Here is a 14247-nt window from a genome sequence, read left to right on the forward strand (position 1 = left end):
ATTCAACAAAAACTTGAAAACCACTTTCCAGTTTTAACTTTCCTGGTTAGATAGCCATGTCTGCCTCTCATGATTTACCTGAAAATTATACTCCTAGAAGACTAAACTGTACATTTCCACCCTGTTCCATTCAGGTTTCTTATCTTGTCTTTCATTCATTCAGTCATGTGAATAAAATTCAGGACCATGCATTCTGGAGACGTAATACTGCCTCTTTATTTGAGGTTTAATAATTCCTAAAGCAACCAAATGTATGTACAAAGAATTTATGCATGCAGGCTACATTTTAAAACACCAGTTACTGTAGCTAAATCCTTACATTTGAGTGCACCGTCACTGTCTGGACCAAACCATTTCCAACCCAGCCCTGCTCACCCGGGTTAAGTTGGCTGTTAGTCCATTGGTCACCCTTGAGAAGAGGGGATTGGACAGATCCCCGTTAACTCGGAGTGAACGCTCACCCACAGAGGAGACGTCAGGTGAGACTGGTGAAGCTGGAGCCGGGTTAGCATCTGAATCTGCACAAATGTGCCCTGCTCCCCACTGTCCTGAGCACTCTGAACCCCAAACTGCTGCAGGGATTTAAATTTAGCAGGGTTGGTAAAAGCGTTTTCCTAAAAAGCCAGATGAGGCAGCAATGAGCTGGGATTATACAGCAAAAGCTTCCAGAACTTCATGACCTTTGATCACTAAATTAATACTTTCCTGTTTAAATCAGAGTGAATGTAACTGTTCCAACAGACTCTTGCCCATAATCATAGTTACAAATAATAAATTTATTTTGATCTTTTTTGAATACTAATTTTCCGTTTTAAAGGTCCCAAAATTAAATCTATTTTCCTTAACACTTGAAAAAAATTACCACTTCAGGACTATGGCTGAGAGCTTTTTCACTATGATTTTCAGGCACAATTTAGGGAATAGAAGAACAAATAAAACTTATGATAGACAACTGTTTGCACCTTAAAACTTAGAATATACCAAAAATTCAGATTACAGTGAAAGCATATGTGCAATTTAAAAAAAAATTTGCTTTTGTTGTTTCCAAATTTCAAATCTATGTGCATTTTGGTGAGCTTGAAAATAACCCCATAGTAGTATGGGGTCTATTATAGTAATAAAAGTGGCATGGCAATTTTTGTTTCCCAGTTTCTGATTTATGATTTAATAATTAGGTAACAGGGCATCACCAATAACCTATTTACTTCTAATAGTAAACCGGATTGATTTACATTGTTTGTTTTTGTTAATGTAGTTTTTTAATGTTTGAAAAATATTAGAAGATACATATTTTTCGTCAATTTAGTTTGAGCTCAGGAAATTCCCAGTAAAACAGAGAGGGCAAATCTTAATATGTTTATAGTATACTATTCTTATATATTACAATATATATATATTTATACATATATTTTACACCTATCTATAATATACTACATAATTTACTACAAGTGTAATCTGTAGTAAAAACAGAAAAAGGAACCAACAAGAAATTTTACAAATCAACTAGTCCATGTTTTAACACCTACAACAGGAGGAGAGAAAGAAGCCTAAGTAATTTTTATTTTCCCCACAGGTACTTCTGAAGTATCTCTATTCATATTGATAATTTATGATTACGATCTCCCTCATGCTGTCAGTCTCATGCTGTCTACAGGACACCTCAGTAGGCTCTAAAGAATCATAAACCAGCCGTTTTCTGCCACATGAATACATTGAAATCTTCTGGGACCAGTTGCCTATATGCATGCTGCTGTACTTGGAGGCATTGGAGCAGAACAGACATGGACAGCAGTTTGCTCAGTAACCTGATTAAAGGATCCAGTGTTAGCTGAGGGACATTGTGAAGGAGGTTGGAGGAATAAAAACCTTTTTCCAGTTAAAAAAGAAGATCCTCACAGGTTGTCTTTCAACCCTTCTTGTCAATAACCTCAGATTGTCTTATGTCCTGCAAACTGCCCAGGTCAAACTTTAAAAAATCTATTTAGATGTCTATTTTCCACGTTTTTCCCCTTGATTGCAGCCTCAGGTAGTTTGCCCTGGTTGATGCCATGCCTGGAGTGCTGTGTCCATTTCTGAGGTCTCCAGCTGAAGAAAGACAAGGAACTACTGGAGAGGGTCCAGTGGAGTACTATGAATTTGATGAGGGGTCTGGAGCAACTCACGGATGAGAAAAGGCTGAGACGGCTGGGGCTGTTTAGCCTGGAGAAAGAAAGACTGAGAAATGATTTTACCAATGTCTATCCGTATCTGAAGGAAGGGTGCCAAGAGGATGGAGCCAGGCACTTCCCAGTGGCGCCAAGCAGTAGGATGAGGGCAACAGGCAGAAAATGATGCACAGGAAGTTCCAACAGAACATGAGGAAGAACTTTACTCTGCAGGTGACAGAGAACCCAGGGAACAGGCTGCATAGCAGAGGTTGTGGAGTCTCTTTCTCTGGAGATATAAACCCTCCTTGATGCAATCCTGTCCAGCCTGCTCTACGTGAACCTGCTTTAGCAGGAGGGTTGGACTGGGTGATCTCCAGAGGTGCCTTCTAACCTCAACCATTCTGTGATCGAGTAATTCTGTAACAGCCACCTAATCATCCTCTACCATTTTTAGATTTTTCTCATTTTTTAATGAACTCTATTTTTCCCCTCCATTTTGTATTTCATTGATCCCACTTCTGTTGCAGAAAATGGGAAATAGCCTATAGCAACAACACCGAAGCCAGAAACACATTGACAGACTCTTTTATCAAGAAAAAGTACTCTGCAGGTAGATGTTTCATGAGGACCTCCTTGAAATGCTTTTTTTTTTCATGTCTGGCCAAAAGTGACACCTTTTTGTATACACTTTTTCAGTCTCCAGGTAAACTGTATCTACTTTTGTTAGCTTTTCAGAGACTTCCAATCATTCAAGTTATATGATTGAACAAGATTCACATACCACTAGATCTGCAATTTTTAATTATACCTATCCTGCATGTTTCAGTGAAGTGTTGAAATACTGAATAAATTGGACTAGCTCAAGGAGCTGACATTTCTAGAAAGGCATGCCCTCGCTGCTGTAGTATGCCCAAGCTCATTACTGCACACCACCTGCCTACTACCTGCAAATCCCCCATGTACTCAGCTCTCATCCCTTTGTACATCAGGGACCTTCACAACCTTCTCCAGCTATTCTTGGTTCATACCATCCATTTCCTTTCTTTCAAAGATTTATTCCTGCATGATCCTTTCCTTCAATTTTTTTTCCATTTTTTTCCTACTGTGGGAAATAAATTATTCAGGGTGTCAACACGCTTGAACTAGAACTGAGATGGAGGTAGTTATAATGAAATGCTAATTAACTGCCAGGAAAATTACAGAGTTGTTCTCAGCTGCTAGGTCTGCCAAGCAGCTGCCAGGAGCACTATGTGTTTCCCCTACTCTTCTTCTCATTTTGGATTTGGATTCTCATTTGATTGATTTTTCACCAAAATAGGGCGTTGTCCTTCAATTCTGAACTTTCAGAAAACATTCTAGCACTGATTGGCTATGTCATTCAAAAGTAATAACATAACGGACAAAGAAAGAGAGGACTGTTTTTCTGTTGAAATAAGGGCTTTTGATGCAGGCTTAGGGTGTGCTTCAACATTACGCTTATCTGTTGGCACATCCCTCTGTTGTGTCAATGCAACTCTGTGGGGAGGCTGTGCTATAAATGAGGTTGTTTCCATTAACATTGATTATTTCACTGAGCTGGCTTGCAGTGCAGACTCCTGAAAAGTTTTACCAGTAAAATTCATGACTCTAGCAGAGGGACAGAAAGGTATAACAGTTCTGCAAAGGAATTCTTCAAGAACGTTCGTCCTAGAGAAATTGTTTAGTCAGAAGTACAACTTTAATTAAAGACCACTGACACTGTTAAAATCTTCCTGTCCCTCACCTGCCTGCTACCACTTCTTAGCCACAGGTTAACATGCCACAGGCGCTGAAGAATGGTCGATCATACCCTCAAGTATGAGTTGTGGGAGTGGTGACCACTGTTAGAAGAAAAGCAGTCCAAGCTGCTTTGACTCTTTGAGAGGTGAAAGACTGCCTTATGGGCAGATGGTGACTCATGAGTGAAGATGGCACAGCAAGTGAGGCAATGGTGTATGCAAAATGAAGTTTGATTCATGGTTAACTCAGCATGTGTATACCAGAGGCAGACCAGACAGGTAATCCAACAGGAGTTGGAGCCTCCAGACCTTGATTAGGTCAGCCACATTTAAATACGTGTACTGCTATAGTGGTAGGCTCCCACCCAAGCACTTGCTGTTTGGGCTTCACATGAACTATCTCAGATGCTGTATAATGTTGTCTTATCTGTTTTCAGCCACATAACTACACTGGAGATTAAACACGTGGGATTTCAAATTTCCGGCAGGAATATGTAACTCAAGAGGCATATCTCAGGCCTTCCTTTAAAACTCAAACCAGAGGCCTTTGTAAAAGGTTATTCATTATCTACATCAAAGCCATGCCCACAGGCACTGCTTACTGCACTTTTCCCTGACAAAAATGAGCCCAGCTCCTTTCCAGATCACCCACATGCCAACACGTCAGTCTGCAAGGATTCTATTAACTCACCTTTCCAGGGCATTTTCTGGGTGCCACAAGCAACCCCAAAAGACTCGGGGCTGCTGGAGAGGGCTTTTCTTTACGATCTAGAAAAGTGAGAAGCACTCTTGGCATGCAGAACATCAAGGGTGTTCCTGGGTGTCAGGAACTACTCTCACATCTGAAATGGTGAAATTGAGAACCTAAGCGGAACCTTGCTGTAAACCAAGCCAGAAAATGCCCACCTTTATTAAGAAGAGTAGGAACAAGAAATGTTTGCTGCCACTGGAGTTTGCCCCACACAGTCATTTGTCAATTATAACAACCTGAACCAAACCTTGAAGCTGGTCGAGGCAGTGGCACATCTCAGAGGTTCACAGCGCTCCGGATCAGAGCCCGCCATGCCCAACCTCCCCACGGCAGCGGATCATGCACCCCTGGGGTGTGGCCGGGCCACTCGGCCCTGGGAGGAGACTGTGTCGACTGCTGCGTGCAGTTCTGGGCCCCTCAGTTCGGGAAGGACATTGAGGTGTGGACAGGGTCCCGGGAAAGGCAGTGGAGCTGCTGGAAGGGTCTGGAGCACAAGTCTTGTGAGCAGCAGCTGAGGGAGCTGGGGATGTTTAGCCTGGAGAAAAAGAGGCTCAGGCGTGACCTTATTGCTCTTTACAACTGTCTGAAAGGAGGCTGTAGGCAGGTGGGAATTGGCGCCTCCTCCCAGAAAACAATCGAGAGAACATGAGGATATAGACTCGACCTGTGACAGAGGATGTTCAGGCTGGATATTAGGAGGAATTTCTTCACTTAAAGGGTGATTAGACACTGGAATGGACTTCCCAGGGAGGTGGTGGAGTCATCGTCCCTGGGGGTGTTTAAGTGAAGACTGGACGTGGCACTTAGTGCCACGGTAGAGTTGACACGGTGCTGTTCCGTCACAGGTTGAACTCGCTGACCTCGGCGGCCTTTCCCAGCCTCAGTCATTCTGTGTCCCTGCGGCTCCCACACGCAGTCCACGCGCTTCCCCCACATCACGGCCGTGCCGGGGAAACCCCGCCCCCTCCGGCCCCTCCCGGCCCCTCCCGGCCCCTCCCGGCCCCTCCCGGCCCCTCCCGGCCCCTCCCGGCCCCTCCCGGCCCCTCCCGGGCACGTGACCCCCACCGCCCTCAGAGCCGCCGCCTGGCCCCGCCCCGCGCTCGCGCCAAGCGCTTCCGGCCGAGGGCCGCCGGAGGACCGCGCATGCGCCGGCGAACCCGGAAGCGCCCGAGCGGCGGAGCCGGGGCGGGAGGCGCTGCCGGAGGCGCTGCGTGCGCGGCGCTCCCGCGGCCCGGCCGGCCCGGGGTGGGCGCGGAGCCTCGGGGCGCTGTGCAGAGCCAGGTAAAGGGGCCCTGAGGGAGCGAGGGGCCGCGGGGGGGACGTGCGAAGATGTGTCCCGAAGGTCCGGGCGCAGGGTTCCCGGGTTTGTGGAGGTATCCGGGTGGGGCTGCAGCGGTGACGGGACAGGGAAGGGTCTCTTCAGGACAGTGGGAGTTTGGGAAAGAGTGTGGAGAGGGATGGGAGTGATGGCAGCCCCTAATGTATCTTCAGCTCGGTTCATGAGCGATGTTGGTTTCTTGGAGTTCAGAGTGGCACGAAACTGGCGGGGTTGCCTTGTACACGGTGCTGAGACCGGTGAGGTGCATCTAAGGCGATATTTTAGTGTGGAGTCTTAAAAGTTAGAAATTACCCTTTTTTGGTGTTATCGATAAAAGTTTATCCTTTTGATGACTCCAAAAAGAAGTTTTCTTGTCACTTAAGTGCTGTGTGAAAGCATGGTAGACTGCTCGATCACCTTTTCTGTTTCTTCGTTCATTTAGATTTTCTTTTAAACAAGCTAATTACTAGTTCGTATGTGTATATATATACACACATACGTATGTGTGTGTGTATATACATATATCTACATATATATAACCTGAAAATCCAAAAATGCAAGTAGACGTGCTTGCATCTTTCTATGCATTTTATCTTTATATGTAACTGTATGAATCTCTGACTATAAACAATGTTTAGAATTATTTTCATACATTCAAACAACGGGAATGTTACATTATTGAAAATTAGACTGGAGATATATAACTAATATCTCAATCTCATTCTCTTTTCCTAGTGTGTGACCTGTAATACAGAGATCTTGCAGAATGCTGGAGTCCTATGTAACTCCTATTTTGATGAGTTATGTGAATCGTTACATAAAGAACTTGAAGCCTTCAGATCTGCAGTTGTCACTCTGGGGAGGAGATGTTGTGCTTAGTAAACTTGAATTAAAGTTGGATGTACTTGAACAGGTATGTTATGTTTATAGCAGTTACAGTCCATGTCTTTGATTTAAAAGAAATTGACTGAAATATTTTAGGTTGGTCTGCACAGCTAAGTAATAACTTAGTCCTTGCTGGTTTTCTTCTTATGCAAGTATTTTTTCCCCCTGCGTTTAGTTATTCTTGCTTTCATTTCATGCCATTTGTTTAGCAATGAATGGTAATTCTTACACATTCTATAAGTTATGGAGTGTGAAGAGAGGCTTTTTTGTGGATGTGTTTCTTCTTTCAGTAGCTATTATTTTAGGGTATGAACATTAATTAAATTGCTTTTCCAGTCATGTTTACTAATTACATATAGTAACTAAGTTGAAAGCTCACAAAGTAAAGTGTGATCTCTTTTTAATTATGCATACTAACCCCATTTGTGCTCTTTGTATTGTTTTCTGACTCCAGATTTCATTGTTTCCAGTTGTATCTAAACCTAAGAGTAATTGAGGAATAGATTTGATCATCTGGTTTCTGTGGATTGAATCAAAGACTCAGTAAAAGTTAGCCTTAAAATAACAAGCTTGACCAAGTAAAACACTAGATACAGAATTTGGAGCCTGCTGTCAATATGAACTGATAAAGCCTTAGCACAAGGATGATTTCCTTTTATGCTTATCTGAGTTGACAACTTGAGTGTGTGAGGCCGATAAAGCTGCCTTCTGTTGTGCATGATGTAGCAGGGCTTAGCTGGAGTCCTGTGGCCAGATGTAGTCCAACCAAGTGAAGGAGCTGAGAGAAATGCAGTAAAGAATAGGAAATTTAGACAATACATCCCTTGAAAGAAGACTAAAATATACAGGGAATGTGTTTTTAATGTTGGCTAAAATAAGGGGAGACATGATAGGGGCAAGAATTATTTGTATCTGACAAGAAGGAAGTGAATAAATTGCATGTTGGGAGACTTAGGTTAGACATAAATGGAAATCTCATTTATGTGTTGGATTATGAGACATTGGAATAGGCTGGTTGTCTCTTTCAGGGACGCCTTTTAAAATGTGAAAGAAATGCATATGGTTAGTAAAGAGTCTCTGATCCTGTTCTGGAAGAGGAGACAATCTTACAAGAGATCTTGTCCTATTTTCTGTGCTTTTTAAAGAACTTTACTTGTCTTCCTTCAAGCATTTTTTAGCCACTGTATTTTCTCTCAAGTCTGTTAATTGGTACATCTTGTCCATACAGCTGATGTTCTGTAGGATGTGTTCCCCCCGTGAGCCTTTTTAAGTGTTTATGTTATAGAACCAAAGAAGGGTTGATCAGAAAGGAGTTCTGGAGGTCATTTAGTCCAACCTCCTGTTCTGAGCAAGGCTGTCAGATAAGCTTGTATTTTTCTTCAGCTGAGTCTTGAAATCTTGAAATCTCCTGTCTGGCGAGAACCTCCTCTCCGGGTAAGCTGTTTCAGTGCTCTGCTGTGCAGAGAGAAAGTTTGTCCTAATAACAAATGATGACTTGGGATGGATATATCAAACTTACTGTATTACCTGACACTCTAAGAATTTTGCTGCTCTCATTGTTGATGTTCCCTTTCCAGTAGTTGCAGTTTTTTGATAGATGATTCCTTGCTTCGTCTTTGTCTGCCTATGAACTGGTTCCTAAATATCTGGCTCAATCTGATAGTGTTATGGCTCTTGTGGCAAATATTGCCACATGTACCCATGCTCATTTGAGTGGGAATTTCAATATGCAATGAATGCAAAATTTAGCTCAGATTCATTGTTTTTACATTATTTGGCTGGGTGTTTGTGAAATGTAGTTATCTTCATTTGGCTCCTATTATTCTTCGGAACTTGTCTGGACCCACAGACTGTATTTAGAATGTCTTTCTCTTTTTTTGTGGAGGGGATGCTGTTTATGTCTGCTCAGCAAAACCCTTTGAGTAAGCAGTATGTGGTAATGCAAAGTCACCAAGCCCTTGCAGCTGGCAGGAGCTCCCTTGAAAAACTGCTCTCTAGAAATTACCAGTATATATTATTTTAGTTGGGTTCTCTCCCTGGGTGGATTCATGATACCTGAAGTTAGTCTTTCTGTCCTGTGTTGCTATCCCCAGCCTGGTTCCCTGCTCCTTATCTGACATGAACACAGCTTTAATTTCATGCTTCGGGTTCTTAGATACAAATGCACCTATCCAGGTTCTATCTGTCTAGAGCCTTAAACGTTTTCAGAGAATTCCATCTTTCGTGGAGTTACACATGGCCTTTTGGGAATGTTAGCATAGGTGCCAAACTACCTGGACAAAGCACCTTATAAAAGGTTTGGAAACAGGTCTGTGCTTCCTGCTCCCTGCAGTTCACTGATGTTAGTGTTCCCATGTCATGTTGTGCTCTTATGAGCCACCAAACAGAATCCCAAAGGACAGATGAGAACAGAGCATAAACTGCTGTTTGTCTTATAGAAGATTTAACTTTATTTTTGGGACCAAGTTGGATCCAATATCTCTTGAAATCAGATGTAATACAGTTGTTGACATAGCAAATTAATCAAATGTGAAGAGAATGTTCCAGTACCTGAAAATACTTTGCATATTTTTTATGTATGTTTATGTAAGTTTCATACTCTCATTAAGTTAAGCTGAATGTCATTGTAATAACTCTTAGGGTCTGTCCTTCTCTCTGTCCCCTTTTTTTTGTACAATATCAGTTCTGTAGTGGAGGTCAAGTACTAGTTTGTACTCGGCTTGAATCTTGTAGGTACAGTGTAGCTTTTGTATATAATTGTGTCACTCTCTGAATAGCCAGTTAATTTTATAATAATTATCTTTAACTAAAGATTAAGTCTAATGAAATGTTGATTTTTTTTTTCCTATCCTGAATCATTCAATTACTAGAAGACTAAGCAGTCCAAGAAATTTTCCATCTGTACATAATATGCATATTGTACAAAAACTGCTTCAAGAAAGTAATTTGTAATAAAATTTTGAAATTAATATCTTAAAGAGTTTTTTGGAAAAGTGTTTTGAGCACTTTTGTAAACTTTTGTGTGAAGTCCTCGTAGTACCAGAGGTAACAGAACTACCGCTGAACTTGGTAAGTAGCTTGGGTGTAGATTATCTGTTGATACAGTGGTGCCAAAAAGATGAGATACATTGTGATCTCTTCTTGCTGCTTGTGTATATTCCCATAATTAGTTTTTAGCTGTTTTGCAAATGCAGAAGGGAAAGATGAAGTAGTCTTGGGAAGACAAAGGATACCTAGATCTAAAGATTATTCAGTTTTATTATAGTGTGGATTTTTCATATCCAAAATAATTTGTAAAGAAAGAAATATGAAAAATTCTAATGTACTTAAAATAATTTTAAGGAAATGGGAGCATTGTAATATCCTTATTTTAAATCTATGTTACGTGCCACTGGTTACTTGTGAGATAGAGCCTTGACTGGGAAGAAAAGGTATTTGACTTAACACTGATGAGGAGAACAGATACTTGCCTATCACCCCAACCTTTAGAGTAGTCTTGTGTTTTAGAGCAAGGGGAGATTTTAGGCAAAGGGGAATTACGATCACCTAGTCTGCAGTATGACATGTCAGTTATTTATGGGTCAAGCCCAGACAATTGTTTTTAATCATATGCTGTTAGTTACTTGTGGGTCAAGGCCAGGAGTTTGGTTTTAGTCATATATATTTTTGTGAAAGATTTATATGATTAAATGGAAAATCTAAAATGCAAAATGTAATCAGTCATGGGTACAGAAGAAATATTAAGAATTTCAAGCAGTACTTAATGAAAGGAAAAAGACTGTGTAGGAAACAAGGAGGAATAAAAATGTTCTTTGTTACGTTGTATTATGAACAAGTTACTGAATTTGGCACACATTTGTATTGTCTACTGAATAGTACAACAAAGAGTTCTTCACATTGCTTTATTCTAATTCCCTAGCTCTAACCAGGACAGCGTGTTTCCTTAATGTCAGATAACATTTGTAACTAAATTTCTTTGAAAAAGGACTATCTTCTAAATATGTCGGGCATTTGCTTTTATCACCTTTGTTTTGAAATAAATCCTACTTCAGTTTCTTTCAGCATCTTGGAGTTAACTAGACATAAATGAAAATGTGTTAAATACATCCAGCAAATAGTAGAAAAAAAGCTATTCCAGAATGCCTTTTGAAGTAAAGACAAGCCAGGATCTAAATAGACATTGTGATATTGATGAGTGACAAAAACTTACACATCTACAAGTCCAGAATGGGAATTAGTCTTTGGAAGACAAAAAACTTTCTATGATTGTTAACAGTGGTAGTTTGCTGCTTTGATCTCTGAAAGCATTGTCTCTTATGTTGTAATGTATTTTTCAATTGCATGTTTTTTTATAATTTGTTGCTGTGCCACGCCCCACATTCCACCCCCCCCCCCCCCGGAAAAAAAAAAAAAAAAGCTCTGGGACAAAAGGCACTTAAGTTATTATTATTAAGTTAACATACTTAAGTTATTGTATGATTAATTATGTAGCAAGATCTGTAGCTAAACAGCCCAATATTTGCTTTTCAGTGTCTTCACTGAAACTGTCTGGATTAAAATTTTATTTGTGTTGCTTGTGAGCCTAGGGCTAAATTTTTACAAAGGGCTTTTTGGCTAAAATAATGAAGTGTAGTAGTGAATGAGATGAAGAAAAAACACTTTGTAAAAAAAATTAAAAATTTTCTTTGAACTTTTAATGAGAAAGACTGTAACTGTCATCTCTTAGAGTGGGGACTGAAATTAGATAGGACTTTATGTAAGCGTGGCTGAGGAAGGAGTCAGGAGTTTCCCTAGCATGAGATGGGTATGGTTTTTTTAAACTTCATTAATCAATACTGATTAAGACCCAAAAACTAACTTACAAACTGAAAGTTGTACTTGGCAAAAAAGTAGAGTTATAATTTTGTGTAGTTTCCTCCTCTGAAGAGTTTGTCAGCAGTGAATATACAATACTCTTAGCTCCTGGATACAAGATAAACTTTTTCATAGCACCAGTAGAAAGGTTTAGGAGGTATCAGCTGCAGAATGGGGGAGTGTTCCCTAAAGTTGCTCCTATTAGCAGCTGTTGTTGCTGTGGTGGTGTAGGTATTGGTAAGAATAGTTGACTTGCCGCTAGTCATACCAAAGACTATCCCAAGATGCAAACCTGTCACAGGTAATAGTGGTTATTTCCACTCTGAACTTAAGAGATGGTAACTACTTAAGAAAATAAAAATTTTTAGTGGGCTTTCAAAACATATCACCAAGATTTTATTGTATATTAATTATTCATGAATTTATCACTAATAAATGTATTTATTTCAATATATTTAGGCAAAAAATGACATTAGCTAGCTTCACAGAAATATTGTATAGGCAGACTTTAAGACTTTATAGTACATATCAAGTAGTAAATGCAAAATGCCCTTGTCCCCAAATTTTATTCATACAGAAGTTCTGTACAGCAGGGATAGGTCTAGGGTCCAGCAGTTCAGGAAAAGAGGCTTTCTGGATCCACTTGTAGATGTTTGTCTGAAATTCCCTAGCAACTTGCCTGCTTGATTTCTGAGTTTCACAGACCTTCTCTGTGTAACATCTATTCATTCATAGAAATTCTGAGTTGAGTGATACATGTACATAAACTGAGCCAAGGGGGAAAGGTGCTTAAGCCCTGGCTTGCTAGGATAATTCCAGAGTGAACAAATGTTCATGTTCCTGAGTTTACCAAAATACAGTTAAGAACCTGGGTGTGCTGGTCAGCAGCAGGCTCAGTAGGAGTCAGCAGTGTGCCCTGACAGCCCAGAGGACAAACCCCTTCCTGGGGTGCATCAAACTCAGCATCACCAGCCGGTCACAGAGGTGACTGTCCCTCTGTACAGCCTTGGTGCGGCCTCACCTTGAGCTCTGGGTGCTGCTCTGGGCCCCTCAGCTGAAGAATGAGGGCAAAGGATGTGAACGTGTCCAGAGGAGGACAGCAAAGGTGGTGAAAGGGCTGGAGGCAGTGTCCTGTTTGAAGGGACTGAGGACTTTGGGCTTGCTTTATTTGGAGAAAAGGAGGCTGAGGGGTGACCTCACAGATCTCTACAGCTTCCGGAGGCGGGGACAAGGAAAGGGAGATGCTGAGCTCTTCCCCCTGGTATTCAGAGATAGGACATGTGGGAATGGTTCAAAGCTGCACCAGAGGAGGCTTACAGTGGACATTAGGAAGCATTTCTTTACTGAGAGGGTGATCAAACACTGGAACAGGCTTCCTACAGGAGGTGAATGCCCCAAACCTGTCACTGTGTAAGAGGCATTTGGAGAATGCCCTTAATAACGTGCTTTGACTTCAGCCCTGAATTGGTCAGGCAGTTGGACTATATGGTCACTGTAGGTTGGCCAAAACTGCTGCCCTGCATTTAGGAGACTTAGATTCACTTATTTCTCAACCTGAGAACATACTTGTTGGGGTTTTAGTTCTCCTGTTTTTCTTTTTCTCTTAAAGGAAATTTCCCCATACATGTTGCCAGGGGGACAAATTACTGAGTGCTTAAGGAAAAAAAAGGACCTGGCCACAGCGGGAGGGGTCCATCTCTTTCACCTAGGTCTGTGGGCAGTCAGTTCCCCACGTTTGGACGGAGAGAGAGGCTGCTTCTTCGGCTGCCTTCCTTCTACCGGAGAGACCCTGGGATCCCAAGCCCGCCTTTCCCCGCCTCGCTGGGAGCCGGGCTGTGGCCGTCCTGCCCCCACTGTTGCTTCAAGCCTTCTCTATGTTGTAGCCGTGCTCACCCTGCCTGCCCAGACCTCCGCGGGGTTCCCACTGCAGCTCCGCAGCTTTGATACATTTCATCTGCCATCTGGGATTTGTGCTTGTCCCTGCTGTTCCAGCCTGCTGTTCCCGAGGGTCCGGCTGGACACCGGGATCGGCTGCCCAGGGGTTTGTGAAGCCTTTGTCCCATCCCTTCCCGGGATCCCAGGGCACCGGTGCCGCGTGCTCCCCGAGCTCGCTCCGGAGCGCCCCCTGCAGCCGCGGGGGAACCATCGCACCTGCCCTGCTCACCGGGAGCCGCCAGCGCCCCTGCCGGCTGCGAGCGGAACTCCACCCGAGGGGAAAGGGCCTGACAGCCGAGAGAGGCTGGCACTGGGTTTGTGATTGCTGTTACTGCCACAGTTATTGCTGTTTGTTTGACTGGTTATACACATATAGATAGATAATAGTAAAGAACTGTTATTCCTATTTCCCATATCCTTGCCTGAAAGCCCCTTGATTTCAAAATTATAATAACTCGGAGGGAAGGGGGGTCGCATCTGCCATTCCAAGGGAGGCTCCTGCCTTCCTTAGCAGACACCTGTCTTTCAAACCAAGACAATACTACACCTGTAGTTCCCAGCGTCTAAGATGATGATGAAAACACCAGGCTATAAGCAACT

At 42.2% G+C, this 14247-nt stretch overlaps 1 protein-coding gene across 9 annotated transcripts in view; it reads left to right on the forward strand.

Annotated features, from left to right (window-relative positions):
* The first annotated feature begins 5848 nt into the window (after positions 1-5848).
* VPS13B (vacuolar protein sorting 13 homolog B) overlaps positions 5849-14247 on the forward strand; it is a 436966-nt gene continuing 428567 nt past the window's right edge. For all 9 annotated transcript variants that reach the window (XM_032130187.1, XM_032130207.1, XM_032130170.1 and 6 more), the window contains exons 1-2: positions 5849-5936; positions 6709-6886. In XM_032130187.1, the coding sequence (XP_031986078.1) occupies positions 6740-6886 (147 nt within the window). In that variant the 5' untranslated portion in view covers positions 5849-5936; positions 6709-6739. The remainder of the gene's footprint in view (positions 5937-6708; positions 6887-14247) is intronic.

This window comes from Corvus moneduloides, chromosome 1, assembly GCF_009650955.1.
Source record: "Corvus moneduloides isolate bCorMon1 chromosome 1, bCorMon1.pri, whole genome shotgun sequence".
Lineage (NCBI taxonomy): Eukaryota > Metazoa > Chordata > Aves > Passeriformes > Corvidae > Corvus > Corvus moneduloides.